Source organism: Mustela putorius, unplaced genomic scaffold (assembly GCF_011764305.1).
Source record: "Mustela putorius furo isolate JIRA1106 unplaced genomic scaffold, ASM1176430v1.1 tig00003972_pilon_pilon_pilon, whole genome shotgun sequence".
NCBI classification, from domain to species: Eukaryota; Metazoa; Chordata; class Mammalia; order Carnivora; family Mustelidae; genus Mustela; species Mustela putorius.
In genome coordinates, this window is record NW_025422115.1 from 25017832 (window position 1) to 25043087 (window position 25256).

The following is a 25256-nucleotide window of genomic DNA, read 5'->3' on the forward strand; positions in this document are numbered from 1 at the left end:
ACACAGGGGACAGGCCCGTGGGTTCGGAGCCCACAGGTCTCCTTCGTCTTCCTGAGAACGAGCCCAGACTCGCAGGACCTTGGCCTCCGGCTCATGCTCGAACAGTTGGGGCAGCACCCACGCCTCCCCCGCCGGAGCTCTCCTGCCTCCCATGAGGAGGCCTCCTTGAGCCGTGGCCAAAGGCTTTAAGAGGTGGGCAGCGGGGGGACAGGCAAGGCTCTCGCCTTCATACCAGCGGCGTGGGCTGCCCCGGCTTGCCAGCGCCAACCTGTGTGGGCTGCGTGAGGCTGATAACAGGGGGCTGGAGAGCGCTGGTCACGGTGGCTGGCGTCTTCCCGGCCGTGCGCTGGACCGAGCTGCTCAGCACCACGGCCGTGAGGGCGGTGGTGGCCTGCGAGGCAGGCGGCGGCTGCTGCTGGCTCTGCTGGATGAAGGCTGCGGAGTCGGGGGTCAGCTGTCTCAAGGCAGGCAAGCTCCTCTGGGCAGAAAGACAGATGCAGGGTTGGCGGGGCCCGGGCACTGGCGCTCCTCCTCACAGACCCAGAAACCTGCTGCTCGGAGACCGAGCCGCCACTCAACCGCGGGGGTGTCAGCACCCTGATGCCCCAAGCCCCTGCTCCCCACCGGTGACCCCCCCGCCCTGACCTCGTCTCCCCACCCCCTCTGCAGGCGCGGGTCAGGGGTCTCCCATCGCACAGAAGAGCCTCCTGATGAGAACCTTCATGAGCATCACAGGGCACTTTCCGCCCTCAAGCCCAGCGGGGACACCACATTCCCCTCCCCCTCCACCTACCCGTGCACAAGGCTGCACAGGGGCTGCACAATTACCTTCAGGAAAGGCACAAGGTAAGGTTGAGGTGAAGAATTAAGTTCGCGGTATAATCTACTAGTGAAATCCTCTGCTTCGATCTTTCCATCCTTAAAAACAAAACCACAACAACATTCTCCTGTGAACAGAAGTGAACACACACATCCCGTAATTCAGCATGTGCTGGTGTCCTGAGTGGCAATCAGTGTCCTTTCTGCCAAGTCTTGGGTGGGAACAGAGGGGACAGCACAGGAGAAGTCAGGGACACCGTCACCAGAAGAGACAATGACCTACACCAAAGACCCACACCACGCCTCCGGGAGGAAGCCCAGGGCACGGCAGGAGGCATGACTCTGTTCTAGAAACCAAAGCCAGTGTGGTCTGAGGGTGGGGAGGGAAAGAGAGGGGAGCAGGGCTGGGATATCACAAGCCATCCTCGAGGCCAGGCCAGCACCTGGGCCCCACGGGAGAACATGAGCTTCTGCCTGACCTGTGCCCTCTTGTCTGGCATCCATGTCGCAAGCCCCAAGCTAATGAATGCTAATGTCAGAGAGGGAGCTGCCAGCACTATCCAGAGCACCACAAGGGCTGTGACAAGGGCAGAACAGGGGTCCTGGCCCTGACAAGAGCACAGAGGGGAGATGGGGGTGCCGTGCCGGACCATCCGGGAAGCAAGGGACAGCGAGAGCAGCTCCTCGAGCAGCGGTCGGGGAGTGCGGACTACAGACAAGGGACAGCGAGAGCCGGCAGCTCCTCGAGCGGCAGTCGGGGAGTGCGGACTACAGACAAGGGACTGCGGAGATGAAAGACAGAGACATTGATTTCCTTAAAAATTTTCATTAGAGGGCACCTGGGTGGCTCAGTGGGTTAAAACCTCTGCCTGCAGCTCGGGTCATGATCTCAGGGTCCTGGGATCGAGCCCCACATCGGGCTCCTGCTCAGCGGGGAGCCTGCTTCCCCCTCTCTCTCTGCCTGCCTCTCTGCCTACTTGTAGTCTCTCTTTCTGTCAAATAAATAAATAAAATATTAAAAAAAAATTTCATTAGAAGGTGGAATTGTTACAAATATAGCAAAGAGCCAGGAGTTCTTGTTTCTCTTGGGAGGTAAGATCAGTTTTCAATCTCTCAGTTCCCTGAAAATATTTAAGCCCACGGTCTGAAAGAATCATGTTCCTGCGGGAATGCAACAGCTTTCCTTCCGGACAACACCTCGCACGGGCCACGAGCAGGGCACAGGGCCACCCCTCAGAGGAGCCAGAGGCATCTCTGAGAATGACTGTCTCTCAGCTCGTCACCCCAGGGGCGAGGGTCTCCCCTTTGCCACCCACTCTCGGGTGGCTGCACTGGGAAGGAAGGCCCGGCGAGCCCAGAACCTGAGCCGAAACCCCAGCAGCACAGACAGAAAGGTTCACAGACCAGACATCGGAGCACCAGGTTTCGTCAACAAAGGGGCTACAAGGAGAGAGAAGAGCAAGGAGGGACCATCGGGCCGAAGGAGACAGCGCTGGGCACGGCGCCCATGGCTGACGGAGCCGCGGCTGGAGCGGCCGCAGGCAGCGGGGGAGGCAGCCAGGACCGTGCGTGGCAGCCAGGCTCTCGAGGGCCCCAGGGGGTCCCTACGCTGCTGCGCCGATCACCTGTGGCAGGGGTCTTTAACAAGGGCCCGTCCGTGCCGCGTCATGTGTGGGCCTGGGAAGGAGGGGCGGCGGGCAGAGGCGCAGCAGCTGCAAGATTGGGTCTGACTCAGTCACTGGGGAAGCCTGGAGACGGGACACGGGGCCTCACAGACTCTGCTTCCTGCCTGTGGCGGGTTTGCAAATCTCCATCTTAGACACTAGAGCAGAGACATGAGAGAAAGCCTGTAAAACACCCTCTATCAGGTGCATTTAAAAATGCTCCTGAGGCCGACCAGACACCTTCCAGTGGCCATCAATGGGGCCTGCTCTCTGCGAGTGGATGCCCCGGGCAGCAGGCCAGGCTGGCGATCGCCGAGGTTGCATGGGGTCGGGGTGCGGGGCACAGGCCCCCACAGCAGCCTGCCTGTGAGGTCCCCAGACAGCCAGCCCAGGCTGAGCGCCCGGCAGGGCCACGCACACCTGCGGCGGGACATCCCCTGCTCGGTGCCCGCCCCGCCCCGTGTGTCCCCCAGACACGCTCAGGCTGGGGCTTGGGGCTGTGCTCTTACCAACAGGCTCTGAACGAGCTCCTTCACGTTAGCGGCGGTCTCCGTGGACTGTTTGCCAGACGAAGCCAGCTTTATTAGCGTAGACAGGAAATTTTTACATTTCTTCACGTTTTCCATGGTTTCCTGGATCCAAGTTAAAAAGACCCGAGTGAAGGAGCGGTGAGGCGGGTCTCCAGCGCGGCCCCAGCAAATGGAAACGCGCATCCGCGTCCACGAAGCATGGACTTCTTCCCCAGAAAGTGCAGGACTCTCGCGAGGCTGCCGGTGAGGTCGGCTCGCCAGCCGAGGGCACGGTGACGTCCGCGCCCGCTCGGCCGGCAGCTCGACCCTCGGAATGCTAAGTGGGAGAACCCCCGCGGCCGGGACCCAGAGGGACCCGCAAGAAGTTCCGCACAACGCCGCGGCGCCGTACAGAAAAGCTCCTCTCTAAGCACACACTACAAGGAATGAAATTAAACCCAGCTACTGAAGAGAACGGAAAGTGCTGGGCAGCAAAATGAGAGAAGGGAGGCCCATAAAGTCCAACCCCGGGGGCCAGAGGACGCTCGAGACACTGTGTGACTAAAGGGAACGCGGCACTGCTCCACAGACGGCAGCCTCCGTACAGTCCACGGGCCCTGTCCTCAAAGGCCACTGCTAGGGCTCCTCTCACGGTGGACTTCTGCACAGCCTGAAAGCCTAGCAAGGGGACAGGGCCTGCCCGCTGCCCCTCTGAGGCCGCTGCCCTCACACCCCGCCTTGAGGAGGCCAAGGTCCCCAGGCCCAGGAGGAAGGCAGGCTGTGGGCAGGCGGACGAGGGCAGCAGGAGCCCGAGGCGCCTCTCTCCCACCCCCGAAGGGGGCACTCACCGTGGCAGCTGTGGAGGTGGTAGTGGCCCCTGGGACCGTTCGCTGAGGTGTCCCCGTCTGCTGAACAGCCGTCGCCGTCCCGAGGGACGTTGTCTGGGCCGCGCCACCCAGAACCAGCTGAGGCTACAAGAGTCCAAGATGCGAGGTGAGCACAGGCGCTGCGGACACGGGCCTCACGTGCCCAGAAGGAAACCAGACCCCACAGCAGGCAGAGCCCCAGACAGGAGCCCCAGGGCCCCAGACCCGCACGCTGAGGAAAGGGAGACGGTGCGCCTGGCCGGGGAAGCGAGCCGGGAAGCCCAGCATGGCCCAGCAGGGCCCAGCCTGGTGTACGAGCCGCCCTCATAAATCAGCTTTTCCCCCAGAAACGAAAAGCCAAACAGAGAAACTACAGCTGAAAATGTGTCACCTGACTCGTGCAAAGGCCAGACACAGGGAAGGCTGGGGACGCGAGGTGGTCACCAGCATCACCTCAGGGCAGGTGGCGGGGGGCAGGCAGCACCTCCACCACCTGACCGGCCACTGTGCTCTGCATCAGCGGGTCTCATCGAGAAACATCAGGGAAAGGGGCTTTCAGAGTGGACGTGTGCTGGAGGGGAGCAGGTGTGAGCAGGGGCAGCACGTGACTGAACACACTCACGGAAGCCAAGGCCGGCTGGACACCGACATCGCCGGCGACACGAACTGCAGCCCTGGGGAGCCCCGAGGTTTCCTTCCACGTGAGACACCGCGAGAGTATTCACTGGTTTGTCTCACTAGACACATCTGACTCATAAACATAGCCTTGCACGTCCCTCCAACTTTGTCAGCACCACCTTCTCGCGGCTTCTGCTCGGGGACTCAGCGTCCCCGAGCACAGCTGTGTGCAGCCTGTCCGCTCCGCCACAGTGCCCGCCAGCTCGGCCAGCCCCAGCACAGTCCGCCCAGCCCCAAGGGATCCCGGCTGCAGACTCTGGTCTCCAGCGACGAGTGTGAGCAGGAGGAGATGGCAAGCTCACTCCTCACGGCCCGTGTCCTCTGTCACACACAGCACCGCTGCAGCCAGAACCACCGCACGCTACAGAGGAAGAAAGCATGGCGGGCCACACCAAGCAGCTGGCTCCGGGCAGCCAGGGGGACAGGGGTTGCTTCTTGATGCCCACAAAGAGCCCAGCCACCTCCATCCTGTCGGGGTTTCTCTCTACCTCAAGATAAACCCCTCACTCTCTCTTCCAACAGCCTGGCACATCCGCGTTCCCCTGTAGGGTGCAGAGATGGGGCCTGCCTACTTCAATCAGTCACTTTCCACTCACTGTGATGCCAAACACACCGCGAGCTTCAGGACCTTGTCAGAAAAGTGGCCTCACGCTGTAACTGCAACTCAAGACGTGCCCAACAGACAGAGCCCGGCATGCGGACAGCGAACCAAAGAAGCGTCCAGAGCGCTCCAGCCACACGCAAGGCCACCACGTAGCTCTGGGGGCTCCTCCCGCTGCCTCGGACAGCAACGTCACCCACACGGACACCGAACGGCACAAGACAAGAAGCCGCCGGAGGGACAGGAGCCCCGGACCACAGCCACCTCCCGGACACCCCGCACCCCGGGGCTCCCATCTCGGACCGCTCTCGGGAAGCAGGAACAGAGCCTACCCCGAGCACCACGCTGGGGACGCACAGCAACAAGCGACGGCCGCGCAGTCCCGGCGCCTGGCAGACACCCGGCACCGAGTGGTAAAGCTGAAAACCCCGCACGTGTGGCGGACACGCACGAACACCTTCAGAGCAGAACCGCTCAGAACCATGCGCCTTCAAGCGGCTCCGACCTCACCACCCAGAGCAGCTGCTATGATGCGCGGCCGGCCTCGCCGGTGCACGGTCGCCCTTCTCGGCTTTCCAGATCAGAGGCTGAGCCGTCGGCATTAGCCAAACCACCCGCCAAGAGGGCTCGGGGCCTCCTCGGGAGCACCTGCCCCCCCGCAGCTGAAGACACCATTTTAAGAACAAACACGCACACCAACCCCAGCAGGCCGACACGGAGCGTCTCTGGAACCGGGCTTCGTCCCTGGCAGAGGGCATGGGCTGGGGGGGGCCGGGGGCAGGGCAGCCAGGTGGCCAGCACACGGGCCACGGCCAGTTCTGGAAGCCCCTGACTCAAGTGACACACCTGAGCAACGGGAACCCCGTTCCCCAATGGGACCCCATCCTCGCCCCCGCACAGACAGGGCGACGAGAGCCGGGCCCGCACCGTCCGCACCACGGGTTCCTCGGCCTCACAGGTGCCTCAACCAAGCGTCAACAAGCGACGCGTCTCATCACACCTCCGGCAGAGCGGGAAGCTTTTCAACTCGCTGCCACTAGGAAAATCCACGTGGCTCCAAAGAAAAGGAACCCTGACCTGTCCTTTGTCAGCACTGGGAGGAAACACGCTGTCTTCAGGACGCCGGCCTCCCGACGCTCGGCTCAGCACCCGGCACGTGCCCCGCGAGGCCCCGCCAGCACCCCCACCGCGCCCGCGGCCCCTCACCTGCACTCCGGGCGAGCGCTGCAGCGCCGTGGTGGGCGGAACCGTCGTCTGCGCCTGAGACACTGGCTTGATTATGGTCGTCGGGGTCACCTGCCGCGCAATAATGGAGGTCCCAGGTGCCTGAGAAACAAGTGAGCGTCGTCTGACAGGAGAAACGAGGGACAGCGACTTCTGCGGCCTGCGCGGCGGGCTCCCCGCCCTGGCACAGACCCGCACACCGCGGCACATCAGGCCTCAAGCTACGGTCGCCAGCAGGGCCACCCCAACTCGCAGCGCTTCTTAGCAGAGGAAAAGCATGTGACCGACCACGTGCGTACTGTGACACGTGTGCGGTGACAGAGCTATCGCTGGGCCTCCTCAGCCAAGTCTACCAGCCACGGGCTGTCAAGAAAGCGAGGATCCGGAACCGTCCCTGGGCGCGCCTCCTGCACGCCTGTTCGCAAGCACTAAGGAACCAAGAAGCACGTGTCCCCTGCGTGGGCGGGGGGCAGAGCGCTGCAGACGAGGGGGAAAGGTGCGACCGGGCCACCCACTGACACCTCAAGTCAAGGGGAAGGCGGCACGAGGCCCGGCACGAGGCACGGGCGGTCGGACTAGAGCGTGCACCTGGCTTCCCACGACCCCACGGGCCTGGGGCGCACTGCTCCCAGCTGTCCCCGGTATTCAGCGACGGAGCACCACATGGCTCTCTCAGCCCACCCAAGGCCTCTGTCTGCACCGTGGGCCTTCACCACCATGGGGACGCAGCCAGTATCACAGGGATGCCGAGCCCCCGCCGGTGTCCACCTCAGGTACTCACTGGCTCACTAGTCAGAACAACAGACTCACAGCCCCAGCAGAAAGGGTCTGGGAGACAGAGACCTGGGCAGCGTGCCAGCACGCACTCAGACGGAAGCCGGGGTGTGGACAAGACGTGTCAGCACTGGGGGACCGTGCCCCCACCTAGGTCTCCGGGTAGAGATCCCTGAGCTAACCCCAAAGGCCTAACACATGTGGAGGGGAGGCGTACAATCTCCTGATGCCCCCACGTGCCTCCGCAACAGGAAAAGCTGACGTACGCGGGGTTCACTTTGCAGAAGGGGAGACTGAGGCACAGGAGGTAGAGTCACAGCAGAGGATAGGACAGGACGGAGTCCAGGCCACCAAGCCACGGTTTCGCGGAGCACGGATGCAGCACCAGCTCCCTGAGCCTCCCAATAGAGGCATGTGGCCGCCCCTCTCTGCCCTCACAGGTCGCCTGCAGACTCCCCAGGGGCCGCCACCACCCGGCACGCATGCACTCACCTGGACGGTGGAGATCTGGACGGGAGGGGCACTTGTGGGGGTCGCGGGGCGGGCCGCCATGCTGGTCTGGGGCTGGGTCTGCACGTGGGCCTGGGCCTGCATCTGGGCCAAGGCCTGCTGGGGGATCATTAACAACTGCCCGTTCTCGCTCCGCACGAGGACCATACCTGGGGACAAAGGAGACGTGGCGTCAGGAGACAAGCCGCCTGCACACGGCCGGTGAAGGGGCCGACCCTGTCACTGGGCAGCCTGACAGCTCGGAGAAGCAAGCAGAAGCCATAAGCCAGACAGAGTCTCTGAACTTCGAAGCCCACTTGCCAGTGAAGACGGCCTCCGAGACGGGAGAGCACGCGAGGTTTCTCCACGGGACTCCAGCAGCAGGTGAGTCTTCCTTCCAGCAGTCAGCCCGGCAGCAAAGCCTCTGCAGGCCACACCACCTGCCCCATGGCCAACGGCACCGGCCTGCAGCAAGGGCCACGCACCCTCCGGGGCGGAAGCCAGCGGCAGGGCCCCACGGCCAGGCACCATCCACACCAGGACAGCCACGCACTCACGCCACGACTCCCGGCTGCGGCCAGGATCCTAGGGCAGCAGGAGTCGTGGAAGTAACTGGTCCGTCGGCCCCTCCTCCATCACTTCTCCTGCCCAGCGGGCTGGGCTGGGCCCTGAGAGGCACAGTCCGCCCACGGCCGAGGGTCCTACGAACCCTGAAGCCAGCAGTCCTCCTTGGAACAGGACTTCCTCCCGGGTGCGGGGGTGGCACCGCGGCGGAAGCTAACCTGGACGCCCCACACGCGAACACAGAGACGGCGGGCAGGCTCACTTCCCGGGGCTGCAGCTACGTCACTGGAAACAAGTCCCGCCAGTCAGATCTGGCATTCATCTCCGCTTCGAGAACCAGCGAACAATTACGTTGTCGATTCCACGAGAAATAGTCTGCTTTTGTGTCAAACTCTTCCGTTTCCCAAGACAGAGTACGTAAGGAGCAGCACACTCCTGCTCACGCAAGGCCTGCAGAAGCCCAGGGCAGTGATGCCCCAGCGGGAAAGGACGCGTCTCCGCCGCGGACAGGACTGAGGCGGCTCTCCCCAAGAAGGAAGGGCTGCCCGAGAGCCTCCCGCGAGCCTCACACCACGCAGCGTCAGGACTTTCCCTCCTGTACCGAACCGGAGCCCGAGCCACCCCAGGGAGGCCACGAGGAGCCCCTGAACCTCTGGGCCCTGGCTCCTTCGACAGCCAGAGGGACATGGAAACTTGACAGCCTCCTCCTGGGCTCCCATCTAAGACCCTCGATCCAGAGGAACCACATTTAGGCCACAAAAGCCTCCCTCTAAAACCCCCTTCTACGGCAAACCACGCTGAAATCTAATAACAAAACAAAACAGAAACCGGCGGCCGCGAGCAACCCACTGTGAAGGCTCCCGGCCCAGGAGCCCGCGAGCACACCACGGAGCCGGAGAGCGCGGCCCGGCCACGTCCTCCCGAGCCAGCCTCCCAGGACCGCCGTCCCTCGTCACCAGTCGCTCTTCCGGCCGGAGACCCCGCTCCTTCCCTGCACGGACTCCTCCGGAAGCTAGTGGCTGAGGCCACGGGGAAGGGACGAGGGACGTCGCCCCCGCGTCAGGCGGGTCAGCGCCACGGCGATGCGCGTGCCCCCGGGTCAGCCGCCGCTCTGCTCCAAGCGCCACCTCCACGAAGCTTCACACAAGATTTGAGTAAGAAACAGTCACACGACAGCCACGGGACCAGAGCGGTGGAGCACAGGGGGCGCGCCAGGCGCCAGAGCAGTGCGAGACGGCCACCGCTGTGCAGCGTGCCCGTGGTGACAAGCCAAGTCAGAGAGGGAAGCAACCCGGGGACCCTCCGCAGATGACGTCACCTCAGGCTGGCACTCAAAGTACATCCGAGTGGGGACGTAAGCAGACAAGGGAGAGTGACAGACGCAACTGCAGAGAAGGGGAGGCAACTGCTCCGAAGTGACCGGCCACACAGCCACAGCGAGGCCCCGAGCGACCGTGACCCCAAGGACAGCCACGCGGCTCCAGAGGCCTAGGGGAGGCCATGTGCACGTGGGGACGGGCGCTGTGCTGGCCACACGCTGCCTCCCAGGCCCCCGGCTATGCTGCGCCACCCTCACCGGCCAGACGGAGAGCGCGATGGCCCGACAATCACAGCGCCGACGGCCGCGTCAAACTTCATCCAACGCCACACTTGAACGACACAATCTCAGTCCCGGATCTTGTAAACTCCCGCTGTGATCACTCATGTCAAACAGACAAGCTGCTGGGCGGCATCTATTCTTGAAAAGACCAAGAAACATAACTCTGTCTCCAAGTCAGCCCCGGGAGGCTACCCCCTGCCCACCCCTCTGCTAGCGCAAGACGGGTTCAGGGAGGGGCTCCCGTGGCTGTGGCCCACTGTCCCCTTACAGATGGGGCCCCCGAGGCCAGCGTGGAGCCAAGAGGGACCACCTGACACACCACAGTGCCTCCTTCGCAAACACGACGGAACCACGCTCGGCACACACACGCCCTCGATGCCCAGAGCAGGACCGCCCACCACGCACTTCCCCGCCGGGGCGCAGACACAGAAAACACTCCTTTCCTTTCTGAAGACCCTTCAGAGCCTGTCCGGCCAAGGTGGCCAACCCCAGGAGGCAGGAGGCAGTTCACAGACAAGTCAGGAGCCACGGGCGGGCCTCCGCTCAGGACACGCAGCCCGTCTGCACGAGCCGCCATCCCGATCAAACAGACAGAAAAGAACTCGGGTGCTCTCTTTTCATAACGGTAATGCCCTGCTGGGAACAGCACGTCTGTGCAGCAAACCTGAGAAACTCAGAGACGCACCCAGACAGCAGAGATCTGAAATCCCGCGCCCTCCAGCCACCGTGCACGCGGAAGACCTGTGCTCGGCCGGGGGACGAGAACGCAGGCCGTGGCCACTCGTGCCGCACGTCGTGCCCACGTCACTGAACTCGCTTCAAAAACAGAGTTTCCAGGAGCTCCACGATACTTCATCCAAGACAAATGTATAATGTCTTTATTGCTTACGCTATGGGGCTATTTTCTGGGTTTCGCTACTGTGAAAGCTCAGATTTTAAAATCACCAAGCACCGCGTCGGCGCCCACCAGCAGCTCCAAGGGCCACGCGGTCTGGCAGAGCCCGGGTCTCCCACGCTCAGCCGCACGAGACCCTGGCACCAGGTGTGGGGGAGGCCGGGACACCCCACGCGGGATATCCCCACCGCCTCTCCCGCCACGCAGCGTGGAGCAGACGGCCAGCTCTTCAGAACGGACCCCATCCTTCCCTCAAGCACCACAGTTTAAGATAAACTCAAGGTTTTTACCAAACGTTACAGTTTCCGTGATCCCTTTCATACCAACAGTTTTTACTGTATTTTTAACCAAAATGTAGGTCAGCCAGAGCTACACTACAAATTAAACGGGCATTTCGGACTCGCCTGGGAACCTCCACCTGGAAGACATCACTTCAGGGGAGCGCCTCCGCACAAGCTCCGGGAGCTGCGGGCGCCACCACCCCACCCCCCCCCCCTGGCTGGCCAGGGCCGGCCACGCCCTTCACACGCAGGCCTGGGAGGCCACCTCCCTCGGGGGGACGGCTGGGGCTGTGATGACAGGAGCAGGGAATGGTCGCCCGGCTGAGAGGGACCAGACCACCTTCACTGCCACGAGGGTCTCCAGTGCCCCGTTATCTGCCAGACAAGGACGAGAGTCCACGAAGACTGAAAAGGCAAAACCCTCCCCAACTACCCACGTGCGAAATGAAACTGTCCCCCAAGCCAGAACCAGGACAGGAGCCGAGGAAAGGGGCAAAGCTCAGTCCGAAACACAGCGGCGGGCTTCACTTCCGAAAGACGCACACACCACAGTCCAGAACCACGAGGAAGAGCCTGGGGAGGCTGCAGAGGGCCAGGGACCTTCTGGCCCCAGGCTGTGGCCACAGAAGCAGGAGGAATGTCCCCGAGGCCCAGGATCCCAGGGTAACGGCCCTGGGCCCTGCTGCCACACCACAGCCAATGCGGACACTGGTAAAGCTGACGTAAATCACGGCCCGAGAAGTTCCTCTTGCTCCCGTGGCTCCCTGCCTCTGAAACGCGCGAGGGAACCGTGACTCCAGGAAGTGGGGGAGCGGGGCTCGGGCACGCAAGTGGACGGGGCTCTTGTGTCCTGGCCCAACACCCCACCTCCCCGGTCCAGTGTGGAGGGGACAGCACACACCAGCTGCGCCCAACTGCGCTGCTGCTGGGGGATGCTGGGGCGCTGGTTGCAAAGGATCCACATGTGAGCCACGACCAGGACCTTGGTCCCAGGGCTTCAGTCCTTCACAAGCAGCTGCCCAGGGCCGCAGCCTCGCCACACTTGCCCAAACCGCACCAAGCTGACCATCATTGCTGGGAAACTGTCCCTGGGCTCCTGCAGTGCCGACAGTGCGATGCTGGATGCAGTGCATGCTGCGGAGTGACCTCGGGGCATCTGTGTGCACGGGGCATCGTTCTTTCAAAGCCTGCTTAGTGTCGTAAAGCAGCATGTTTTCATCTTTGCGTGCACGGGAGCAAGTCAAGGCTCACAGCAGGAGCGGCACGGGAGGGAACGTGGTTGCTCGAGGGTGAGGAGCACTGACATTACTGCGTTTCTGATCGCCAGCGGAAGATGAAGCCTCTGACCCACTTCATGTTCTAGCACGTGCGGCGTCTGCACACACAGACGTCATTGTCACAAACCTTAGGGCACCCGAGCACACTGAAAACCACAAACGCGGCTGGGAAAAGAAACGCGGCAGGGGACCAGAGCAAAGAGCTTCGCCAGGCCTCGCTCCCGGGCTGGGAAGCCAGCGGTTAAGAAGCCAGGTCTCCCCAGCTCACAAGCAGGCAGCGCAACCCACCAGTACCCCAGCCGCCCTCCATGGGGAAGCGGACAGGCTGATTCTAAAACTCGCAGACAAAGCCACGGTCCCACAGTCACCAAACCACCACAAGAAAGAGCGAAGTTGAGGCCAACACGGCCAGTTTCTACGACGTGCTAGAAAGCCGCAGAGAAGGAGACGGGTCAGCGCGGGCACCACGCTGGAACAGACCAACGGAGCCGAACGGAGTCCAGAAACAGGCCCGCACAAACTCGGACAACCGATGCTCTCTGGCAAAGGTACAAAGGAATTCAACGGGCAAAGGACAGTCCTTCAGCAAACAGGGAACAAGGGAACCTCCAGAGGCACAAAGCACGGACTTGGACCCCTGCCTCACGCCGTCTACCGAGAGTGACTCACAATGGATCCCAGGCCTAATGTAATAAGCTCTAGAACTCTAAATTTCTGGAAGAAAACAGGGGAAAAGTCTTTGTGGACCGTGGATTAAGCAGAGGGAGTCTAGACACAACCCCAAAAACAGAACCCATGGACACAAACCGGTAAGGCAGACGTCAAAAGATGAAACACTTCCGCCCTCGAGAAACACCAAGGGAATGAGAGACCACGGGGCGGAAGGAAGTCCTCGTGAGGCGCACGTCCAAGCAAAGGCATCCACAACACGGAATCCTCCAAAAAATGGGCAGCAGACGCGAAGAGACATTTCACCAAAGGCAACAGACAGCAAACCTGCGCGTGAATCAGCGCACCCGGTGGGTCCCCCGACACGCCTGCCACCTCAGGGGTGGCTGACTCCTCAGTCACAGTGTGACTCAACACACCTGCCACACGGGCGAAGGCAGGACACATCCACCCCACGTGCCCGATGTGCCCGATGCTGCTGGTGTGCATGCGTCCCGCAGCCCCCGCGACGTCCCGCACACCCCGCGCCACAGCGCCACGCCCGCGAGGTGCTCCCCCTCACGACGTCTGACCCACAGTCATCCGCAGCAGCTCTATGTGTGAGAGCCAAACACGGGGAACCCAAAACTGCAGGTGAGAGGCGGCAACTCCGGCTTACCCGTAGCACAGGGCACAGGCCACAAGGGCGTCGACGCGCGAGGACACGCAGCGGCGCTCTCAGACTCCCTTGACGGCGCAGGGACGGTTCGGAGCCCTCCTGCCCAGCGGCTTTCGGTGGCTTCCCACGGCTCCTGGGTAAGGCTGCCCTCCCATGGCGGCCTCCCTCTGCAGCCTCACCTCGGAGACGCCGGCTGCAGAGCCCCTGCCCACCACAGGGCCTCGTTCTGGAACGTTCTCGTTTGCCCGCTGCCTCTGGAGCCAGCTCGAGGCCCACGTCCCAGGACCACCCACACCTCCTCAGGTGAGCCCGTCTCCCAGGCTCCACCCCAGTGTCTGTGGCTCCCAGAGGCTGTGTCCCCTCCGTGTAAGCTCCCTGGGGGCGGGACCGACCCACACAGGCCGTCTTGCAGGGCCTGCTCCAGGAGGCAGGAGGAGAGAGGGGCTCCCAGCCGCCGCACTCCGCAGACCAGCTGCAAACAAGCCCACCAGCGTGACAGCCACCGGCCAAGAAAAATAAGATCGGGGGCTGGCGTTCTCTGTGGTTGACGCGCACATAGAGAACCGGTTCTCTGTGCTGTCGATGCTTTCAAACGCTAAAGGTTACGGGAACTATCTGAAACGTTTGATGTAAACAAGACACCAGACCTGGGGTGCGCACAGCGTGACAGAGTTGCCAACGACGAGGTCGTGCACCTGAAACGCACAGAAGCCCGTGCGCCCACCCCACGCCCGTGATGGCAGAGACACAGAACAGCCCCAGGGCAGGCAGGCCACGGCTGAGGCTCGGTCAGGACCCCGGCGCACGTCACGGTCCCCTCTCCCAGGCGTCCTGCCGAAGCTCAGGACGGCAACGGCTGGCACTCGCCAGATGCTGCGTTTACGAGCCTCACCCAGATGTGCACACGTGCGGGCACGCAGCCCGGCAGAGCCACCTGCCAGGGGACGGGCTGGCGAAGGAGACCGCGGATGGGGGACGGGGTGGGGTCTTCCCTCAGCAAACGTGTCCACACAGGCTGAACTTTGGTAATGAACAAAATTTTGTCCAAAAAGTTGACTAAGTTACCTATGGCCACAACTGTCTCACAGACTTTAGAAAAGCGGCCAAGGGGCGCCTGGCTGGCTCCGTCCCTCGAGCACGCGTCTCCTGATAGAGGGTCACGCGGTCAACCTACCTTGCGTGTAGAGGTTAAAGATAAATCTCAAAAACAATTCTTAATAAAAAACGGCCCAAAAAGGCACCAATTCCAAAAACACCAGTTTTGTTTTGATTCCTAAAAACACCACAACGGACCAAACAGCAAGAATACTCGGCCTCACGGAGTGGGCAAAAATGGGCAGATTACACGGTAACTCTCCTCGCCCATACCCACGACGGCACGGGGTGGGTGCCGGGCGTACAACGCTGGGCAAGGGTCTCTTCCGACAGCACCAATACTGTGACGCATGTCCCCTGACCCAGAGACTGCAGGCGTGGGTCTCTGCGCAGCATGACACTCGCTGGCGGGGGACAGGTGCGGCGGACCGGCCACGTTCCCACCGGGACACTACACACCATCTAGAGGAATGTGCTCCCACTGGGCCCTGGCAGGGATGCGTGTCCCTGACGCACAACATGAAAAGACAGCTGCGGAACATCACACAGGACCCACTTCTGGGACAGTCCCGTGGGCGTGTCTAGCTACCTACAGTCAGAGAGAAAACCACGGCCAACATGTGCCCCAGGGGCGTCTGTCTCAGGAGACGCACGGCACTCAACTGCGCAGTTCTCCGCATCAGCATTAGAATCACTGTCACTTAAAACCACAGTAAGAAAAACAGTGCCTTCAAGCGCTGGGTGACCGGCTGCCAGGAGGGTTGGGGTCCCCACACCCCTCTGGGACCACCTCTACCTCCCTCCGCCCCAAGGTCCACCACGTGGGGCTTGCAATGTCACCCCATGGCTCACGCACTATCCTAACCCTCGGGCCCCATCACAGACCCTCGGAGCCAAGGCGTTCTCTCCCGCAGACATCCCCCCACCTTGAGTCCTGGACACTCCATGCCACCTCACGTGTCTGTCCTGGGACGGCCCAGACCTCGCACCTCCCACTTACGAAACACCGAAGACTCAGAGGGTCTGAGTGGCCCCACCTGCGGCTCCAGCATCATCACAGGGGTCACTGCTCTTCTGGAAGGTGCAGGGAAACACTGACCCCAGAAAAGACACGGCCGGCCCCCTGACAACAGGGCAGGAGGGTCAACGCAGCCTCCCTAACCGAGTGCCAGGCTCTCCCCCAGCAGCTTCGGCGCCCCCAGCCTCACCCAGGGGTACACACGCATCTGCCCAGCACACGTCACCTAACGCCCTGGTCCCTGGCCCCCAGAGCGCAGCGAATGCAGGGGTGAGTGCCCGCGGGCCCAGCCAATCTGCGGGCACCGCTTTCCCAGCTTCCCACTTATTCAAAACCCTGAAATCCGGGGGCCTCGGGGACTTGCCTGCATTCCCGCTCCGGAGCCCCAGGGAGACCTCCCCAGCCTCCCCAAACGCCTAGGATCAAAATTGAGCACATTTAATGCTTCTCTTCAGTCTGAAACCCCACAGGCCCCGCACGGACTGAGCGCCTTTCTCCGCACACGCCAGCGCACTCTCCCTCACCCGCAGGTCCCCCTGCAGCCCGGGGGGGTGGAGGCTCTGCTCCCAGTCTAGGCCCTCCCAGCGGAGCCACAGCAGCAGAACAGCCTCTCACCCCGGTCCATTCTGCCTTTCCGCCACTTCCCTGCCCCTTCCTCTTGACTCTCTCTTCTCCTAGCAGGGGGACTTCTGTGATTTACCCGGGGTCCTTTCTAGTGCGACTAGTGCGAAACGTGTGAATGAACTAAGAATGACGGAGTAAATGCTTCCAGCAGAGCCTGAGAAATGCAGTCACAAAGCAGGAGAGCAGGGCACCCGGTGGCTCAGCGGGTTAAAGCCTGTGCCTTCACTCAGGTCATGATCCCAGGGTCCTGGGATCGAGCCCCACATCGAGCTCTCTGCTCAGTGGAGAGCCTGCTTCCCCTTCCTCTCTCTGCCAGCTTGTGATCTCTGTCTGTCAAAAAAATAAATAAGATCTTTAACAAACAAACAAAGCAGGACAGCAGAGTGACCAGGAGCAGGTGCCTTAACAACCCTCCTCTCTCGCTTCCATCCAGGGTCCCTCAGCAGCTCCGCAAATAGGACAGGGCTCTGCACGAATTCCAGGGCGCGGAACGCACAGGATGGCTTGGAAGAACATTTTGGATCCTCGTCAAGACCAGTAAACAAAGAGAAACGAACCCTCCCTTTCAGGGTTGCCACAACACACTCTATTCAGCAACATCTGCTTCCTCGGACGATCCGTCCTCAAGTCCACAGGCCCGTCCACACCGAGACAGGCACCTGCGCCCTCTCACATGCTCCGTCGGCTAGTGAGCCGGCAGGGGCCGGAGAGGCCGGGAGAAGAGGGGCTAATCCGGATCTGTCAAAGGTGCAGTGAGACAAGCGGCTCTCCCAGACAGAGCTGTCCGCGCCAAGGAACGAGGCTCCAGGGGCCAGGCTGGAGGCCCACCCAGGGCCCGGTCTGCAGCAGTAAACTCCTCAGAGACCGCAGGTTCAAGGGAGCGGAGGTCAGGAGGCAGACGGTATGCACCTTACATGACTCCCAGCAAAACTCTGGCTCTCGAGAATTGAGCCCCCGGAGAGGAGGAAGCAAACCAAGGGCTCCGAGCAGCCTAAGGACGCCCGCTCACTCCCTCAGCCAGCAGATGCCCACTGAGGACCTCCGACGGGCCGGGCTGCCGCAGGCACCAATAAAAACCAGAAACGCGGCCGCGGGACTCATTCCTGGAGGCCCCCCTTCACAATGTGGGAGGCAGGCGGTAGCCACGAACCCACCGTATCTGACCCACGCTACAGTCAGTCGATGCTACAGAGGAGAGCTGCTCGGCACTGGAAGAGACGCAGCCTGGAGAACCTTCTGGACCCGGTCTGCGGGGCCTAACCAGGAGGAAGCAGCGCCACTGCAACAGGGGAGGCGTGAGGCCGCCAGGAGGGGCAGGGAGGAGGCGCCTCGTCCCAGCGACACGGGCGAGGACACAGCGAGCGTCCGTGGGGAAGGGCACAGACAGGGACCCAGAGGGCTGAGAGCGACATGCAGGAGAGAAAGGCCCCAAGGCCCTAGGCAGGAGGGGCAAGGGACCAAGAGGCTGGCTTCAAGAGCCGTCGGGAAGGAGAAGCCGGGGGCTCCTAGCTGCCGGCTTCGGCACTCTCCGCGAAGAGCGGGTACAGCCGGAAAAGCCAGAGGACAAGGAAGGAGCGCACAGGGGGGCGGAAGAAGGTGCTGACAAGTGACACTCTTCAGCTTTAAGGAACATGGGGGCAAATCCCACAGACGGCAGAGAAAGCCTCTGACGAACTTGACATCCGCTCACGACTACAGGATAAACATCCCCGCCAGGAAAAGCAAACAACCGCAGAAAATCAGCATGGGAAGGAGCTCCCTTAACTTGAGGAAGGGAATCTACAAACCGGCACCTCCGACAGGTAAGTCTTCGGAAGCACAGCCCTTGAAATCAGAATAATCCGCAGACGCCGTCATCCCCCTTCCAAGACCCCAGCAAGCCCACTGCCCAGAGGACAGGCCAGGGAGTTGGGAGCGGAAGAATGTGAATGAAAGAAAACTGTCATTCCTTGTACAGAACAGGACTCTCCGTGTGTAACACCTAAAAACCCCCCACACACATTTCCAATGAAAGTTTGATTAGACTGCTAGACTTTGATCAACATCCAAAATTCGACTACAACTCAGCATACCATCAACAAAAACTAGAAAATGTAACTCTGCGGCTTTTTTAGGCAGGCTGCGCGCCCGGCGTGTTGGCGTAGAGCCCAGCATGGGGCCTGATGTCACGACCCTGAGGTCAAGCCCTGAGACGAGTCCAAGAGTCGGACACTAACCAGATAAGCCGCCCAGGCGCCCCGAAAACACATTTCTTAAGAACTACTATTCCCAGCCTCCTGGAATGACTCCAACAAAACACGTGCAAGGCCTGGATGGAAAAAATACACACACTTGCTTGAAAGATGTCGTGAAAGACCTAAACAGAGTGAGACGCCACACTCCTGCACACACACACACCACGCCACCGACGTCACCCCCCAACTGGCCGCGCATCAGGTACAGTCCCAGTCAGAGCAGCTGCAGGACGCCCATGGGCCTCCGACCACGACCCACAGACGCAGACGCAAGACAAAAGCGCGGATGAGCAGAGAAGCTTCTCAGGGAGGCGCCAGCGGCCCTGCCCCTGAGAGAGCACAAAGGCACGACACGTCCTGGCGGAACAGACGGGGGACACACAGATGAACCGACAGCGCCATGGACAGCCCCGAACAGGACGCCCACAGGTAAGACTTGCCACACGGCCGCGGGGACACGGGCCAGCGAGTCAGGAAGGCCAGCTGGAAGGCCGGTTGGAAGCGAGCAGGCCGGGGGGTGCAGGATGAGCCACGCCAAGCTCAGCCCGATGCCCAGCCCCCGGGGAAAGAAGACACCAGAGCCGGAGCACAGGCTGGACGGCAGAGGAAAACACAGGGCGATATCCCTGTGACCTGGGAGTTAGGAAGAGCATACTAAGGGCGCCTGGGGGGCTCGGTCAGTTCAGCGTCTGCCTTTGGCACAGGTCAGGATCCCAGAGTCCTGGGATGGAGCCCATGTTTGACTCCCCGCTTGGCATAGAATCTGCTTCTCCCACTGCCTCTGCCTCTCCCCTGGCTCACGCTCGCTCGCTCTCTCTCTCAAATAAATAAATCAATACAATCTTTAAAAAAAAGGTGGAGGCAGGGGCACCTGGGTGGCTCAGTGGGTTAAGCTGCTGCCTTCGGCTCAGGTCATGATCTCAGGGTCCTGGGATCGAGCCCCGCATCGGGCTCTCTGCTCGGCAGGGAGCCTGCTTCCCCCTCTCTCTCCGCCTGTCTCTGCCTACTTGTGATCTCTCGCTGTCAAATAAATAAATAAGATCTTAAAAAAAAAAAAAAAGGTGGAGGCATATTAAACATTAAAAGGAAAAGCATATTAAGCATAACCCAAAAAGGCACGTCCCATAAAGAGAAGACAGATCAAGGCAGCCACATGAGAACCGAGAACCCCACACCCCACACGACGGAGAGAGAGAGAAAAGGCCGGCCGCCATCGAGGGGCGCCCCGGCCACACACACGGCCTCGAAGGAATCACAACCCGAGCGCCGAGGGACTGGCCTGGCTGCAGGAGCCCGTTCCCAGCGCGGCCGGAGCGCGGCCCGACCCACACTCCCCAGTGAGGGGGCGAAGCGAGGCCCCGCTGGACGGCTCAGCCGCCTCCGGCCACACGGAGGCCGGACACACCGGAGCAGCGCCGTGCAAGCGCCCCATCTACACAACTCCAGAGGCAAAAGCCCAGGGCCAGGCCGACAGGGCAGATGCGTGGCTGCCAGGGGTCACCACCAAGGGGTGGGGGGGGGGTCTGCACCTTGAGTGCAGTGACAGTCACACAACATACTCGTTAAAATTCATGAAACCGCTCCACAGGGTCAACGGTGTGGAACGCAGACCACACCCAAGAAAGGGGACCGTGAAGGTCAAGCCGTGGGGCTCACTGCACACCCACCCGCGGCCAGACTGCCGGAGGCTGACCCCGCGCCAAGCACGGAACGTCCACGCCCACCACCACTCAGGAGAAGCGCGGCGGCTTCTGAGGAGCCTGAACACAGGCTTGCCCCGGCCTCAGCAATTCCACGGCCACGGGTCAGCCGGGAGCGAGCGTGCACACGTGTACCCACACGCAGCCTGGCCCGCAGACACTCAAGGACACGGCTCTCAGTACCACCGCAGCTGGGAAAGCCCGCTGTCTGAGCCTGGTGAGCCGACGGGCACGCGCGTGCGGCCACGGGGCTGACCTCGGCCCGTGCCAGGAAGCCAGACCCCATCACAACGCGCAGCTCCGTCTCCGCGAACGATCAGAGAGGCAGCCCCGACTACAGAGACACAAAGCCGAAGTCTGCCGGGCCCAGGCGTTCCATCAACGACGGGGCACGAGAGGCCCCCGGGGCTGAGGGGCACGGCGGCATCTGGGCTGTGACGTCAGACAGCCAGGTGTGCATGCTTCCCAAGACAATCGCACGCTTGGAACAGGTGCGTTCTGTGGTCTGTTTCATGCCCCCCCCCAGCCCCACGGAAAGTTCTTCCGCTGCTGCTCAGACCCTGTGGGCTCGGCTGGCACGTCGCCAGGAGGCTGAGTCACCCCATGCAGGCGGCACAGCCGATGGCGGGGAGCCAGGCCGGGATCCCTCTCACCTCCGCAGGGAAGGACCGCCAGCTGCCCACACACACCCTCCCCGCAGCCCGGTGCTCCCCGGCTCGGCCGGCTGGGGCCGAGGACGGGCGTCTGCTGCGCCCCGGGGAGATCCAACGTCTGGACGGCTGCCTTCCAGCGGTATTCTGGAGCCAGAGCCAGCACAGGCGGGACGGAGGCACTGGGAGGACAGGCTTCTTCTCTGAGGTGACGACATGTAAAACTTAGTTTTTCAATTAAAACAAAATGCCACCGGAAGATGATCTCCAGGCGACGTCGTCAAGGACAAAAGTCAAGGTGCACACCGGAGGACATGCACCTCTGCTGCGATGGAAGAGGACAAGCCGGCTGTGCAGGTGTGAACGCACTGAATTCTACAAGAAGAAACACACAACGAATGGCCCGGAAACCAACGAAAATAAACATTCTGAACCTTCCCTGGGGATCGGCAAGAGAGAGGGGACAGGAAAGGCGTGTGAAGACCCCGTCCTCATGTCACAAGCAGTCTTCTCGCACAGAGCACGAGCGCCAAACACACGGAACCAAACTCTCCAACTGGGAACAAAACGCACGGAACAAAGAGCTCCGTCAGCGGGGCTGGGACACACGAACCACCGCAGAACACCTTAACCCTGGGTTTTACTGTTTAACCTTGAGCCTGATCTATGGTAGGACAGTCAAGTGGATGAACAGGGTTAGGTTATCAGACCCAAGATTTCCGTGCAAGGGAGCAGACACAAACATCATTTCCAAGAACTTAGGGGAACCTGCTGTTCTTAGCGACCTGAACGGCAAACACCACAGCAGTTCTCTCAAGACCCCAGAAGCGGTGCCCCGGCCAAGCAGTGTGCCAAGACCACCCAGGTCGCTGCCAGCAGGGAGAGGGCAGGGCCGTCCCCCAACACCTGTCCCCAACGCGGAAAGCAGCCACCTCCATTCGCCCCTGCGCGGCTGAACCATCCGTCGATGCACGGAAGGGAATCCCAGGGGCCACGCCCAGCCATGTGGGCAGGAGAGACAGCGGAGTGGCCCAGCCACCACGGAAGCCCACCGGGAGAGCCACCCACGAGCTCCCACTGCCACCGGGCATGCTCATACCCACCAACGGGCCTGCTGCCTCTTCCACCCCTGGGACCACTTGCCCCGCCGGCTACTCCCAGAACGCAGACTCAGCGCACCGTATGGAAAGTTCTGCCAGCACTCCAGGGGCTCACGTCCTGTCCCTCCTTGCAGTGGCCTCCTGACCACCCATCTAAAGAGCACCCTTCTGCCCACACCCTAGCCTGCCTCACCTGGGGAGCAGAGCAGAGCCTCGAGCACATGCCCAGCGCCCGCACCACATGTCATATTCCCGGCACACAGCCGGCCGCCTAAGTACGCATCTATTAAAAACCACATGGTTTGCTTAAAGATTTTTTATCTATTTGACAGAGACACAGCGAGAGAGAGAGCACAAGCAGGGGGAGCACCAGAGGGAGAGGGAGAAGCAGGCTTCCCGCCAAGCAGGCTCAATCCCAGGACCCCGGGATCAAGACACGACCCAAAGGCAGACGCTTAACAACTGAGCCACCCAGACACCCAAAACTATGTAGTTTTTAACTAACCGCATTTGAGGACCCGGGAAATTTTAGAAAGGAAGCAACATATCAGAGACAGTTACATGACCACTTGGTGACAAGACTACGGGTTACTCTTCATGTCTTTCCTGGACTCTGGCCCTTGTCAAATCTCCTACGAGGAGTGTGCATCACAGCTGTGCCCCTCACCCACGGTATCAGTGACAGGGCCCCACGGACACACGGGCAGAAGGTCGGGGCTCCCTCCCGCTCGTCCCCCGCCCGCGTGGCTCCCGTCATTTCATCCCATCGCCACAGGAGGGTGAGCCCAGGACCAGAAGGCGCTTCCAGAGCCAGAGGCCACATTCACACAACTCTGGTCACCGCACGTGGTGACGGCTGTCCTGCGGCGTCCGTGGCTCCTGACACTCCCTCGCTGCGCCCCGTTCATCACTGACACCTGGCGGCGGGTGTGTGCGTGCAGAGGGGAGCGCACGGTGCCTGCTGGTGTGGCTCTGCCCTTGTCTTCTGGGGTCCACGGGGTCTGCGATGGATCCCCCACAGAGAAGGGGGGCTGCTGGATTGACTTGAAGGAAAGCAGCGATCTAAAAACCAGACGTTGCTTGCTGGTAGCTCCAGACTATGGTCAGTCTGAAGCAGACAGACGTGCAGGGAAACCTCAGACACAGCCGTGGGCTGGAGCACACGGCCAGCCCCGATGGACACTCCACATCCTGCCCCAAAGACAAGACAGATGCCTCCATCTGAACGGAGCCAACATGGCCCAGACTCAGGCGGCCCTTCTCCACGCAACCCAGCAACCTCTCCAGGACGCACACGGACACTTGTCTGTGCTCAATCTCGTCATAAGAAAAGTGAAGATCCAGGACCAGCCATCGGTGAGGCCGTTTACAAGGTGCTCCTGAATGCCAGTCCCAGCACCTGGCCCCCCGCAGCCTGTTCCCAGCATCTGGCCCCCCCGCACTCCGGTCCCAGCATCTGGCCCCCCCCCGCACCCCGTTCTCAGCATCTGGCCCCCCCGCACCCCGTTCTCAGTAGACACTGACACGTCACACACACAAACGAGCACCCCCACGGCAACTCACAACCCCCCCTTCTCCTGAAACACTGCGCGGCACCCAGGCGGACAGAGAAAGAGGCACCGTGTCCTGTCCTCTGAAACCCGGTTTACGAGAAATCCAGTCTGCCCACTCTAAGCGCACAACCTGAGAGTCTGAGCAAAAGGCACAGTTGTGCAGTCACTACCGCAACCAAGGCTTGAATAAATCCCACCAGTTTACAAAGTCCCCCCTCCCCGCGCCACACGGCAACACCAGAGCAGGCGACTGCCCTGGTTACCCCTCAGCTTCTCCTGGAGTCTCGCAGAAACGGAGTCGTGCACCCGGCGGTGCCCTGAGCCTGGCCTTGCACCTGGTAGAGGGTGTCTAGATCCGTCCGCACAGCCACAGGCGTCAGTCCTCTGGCCCTTTGCATCACTGAGTACGGAGTACCGAGTCCTGAGCACTGAGTACGGATGGGTCACAAGCTGTGCAGCTGATGGACGTGCCAACGATTTCCAATTTGGGCTCTTTGTCAGTAAGGCTGCTGCAAATGCCCCCAACAAGTCTCACGGGACGGACGGGCTCTCGGAGCCGGCTGCTGGCCATGGCAAGTAAATGGCCACGCTCTTTCCCCCTCCCCCGCCCCGGTGGCCAGCGAGCTCCATGACCCCACACCCACCAACAGGACGTGCAGCCCGCCCTCCCGGTTCTGGCCACGTTAGTGGGTGTGGAAGTGATGGGGTCTCCCCCTGGGTCTGCAGTGTGTGCTTCTCCGACAGCCAACACTGTCAGCCTCCCTTCGCGTGTTTGGGGGCCACGTTTATCCCTTCTTTTCTGTCTCCTCCAACCTCCTGCCCGTTGTTAACAGACAGAGCTGCCTGTCTTCTGCCCACTGAGTGGGAAGAGTTCTCCCTGTGCCCTGCACACAGGTTCTCGGTCAGATACGGGGCTCCGCTCCACAGCCTGCCTTCTCATTTAACGTCTGTCAACCGGCGGAAGTTTTCTTTTAATTCTGAAGTCCAGTGCGCCGACCCTTCCCACTGCGGCCCAGGCTATCTGTGCCTGTGTCGGGGAAATCCACGGTCACAACGATCGGCCCCTGTGACTTCAGCGCAGGTGAGACACACCGCCGCTTCTGGGGACTCGCGGCCAGTGTCCGCAGCCCCACAGGGCACGATCCCAGAGCCCGCGCTCTGCTTCTGCAGACGCCCTCCCTCTCCGCAGCGGCACGCCACGGCGTGAGCGAGCAGGCCCACGTTCCCGCCTGAGAGTCCACGAGACCACACGGCAAAGACCCAGCGCGCTTGCCTTACACCCCCACCCCGAAACGGGAGCCCCGCGCAGAAGAGGGAAACTCCAAGTGTGCGTCCAAGAAAAGTAAAGACTGAAGAAAGCAGCGCGGGGCGACGTCTTTGCTGGACTCCGTCCGGAAACCACACGCAGAGGCGCAGAAGCGCCAAGGGTCATTCTGACAAAACGGACTCATAGCGTGGGGAGCAAAATCTTACAAAAGGGACACCTGCCCAGGCCACTTCACCCCTCAGCCCTTCCCCTGTGCGGTAAAGGGAGCACTCGTGCTGCCCAACCCAAAGTGCTTCACTCTGCTTTAGAGCAAGTCGGGCCCCCCATGAGGAAAGGGAGCCCCGGTTCCCGGGTCCCACAGTAAGACCCGCCGGACTACACGCAGAGGCTATCAAGGTTTGGTCATACGGAAGGTGGCACAGTCACCGGAGCCGCAGGCCTCCTGTA

General features: G+C 61.6%; 1 protein-coding gene across 1 annotated transcript in view; it reads right to left on the minus strand.

Annotated features, from left to right (window-relative positions):
* The window catches only part of TAF4 (TATA-box binding protein associated factor 4), a 65004-nt gene that overhangs the window by 20355 nt on the left and 19393 nt on the right, over positions 1-25256 (minus strand). The window contains exons 2-7 of the mRNA XM_045070861.1: positions 7628-7794; positions 6344-6463; positions 3841-3963; positions 2993-3115; positions 829-918; positions 233-478 (exon numbers count right to left, since the gene is read on the minus strand). Coding sequence (XP_044926796.1) covers positions 233-478; positions 829-918; positions 2993-3115; positions 3841-3963; positions 6344-6463; positions 7628-7794 — 869 coding nt within the window. The remainder of the gene's footprint in view (positions 1-232; positions 479-828; positions 919-2992; positions 3116-3840; positions 3964-6343; positions 6464-7627; positions 7795-25256) is intronic.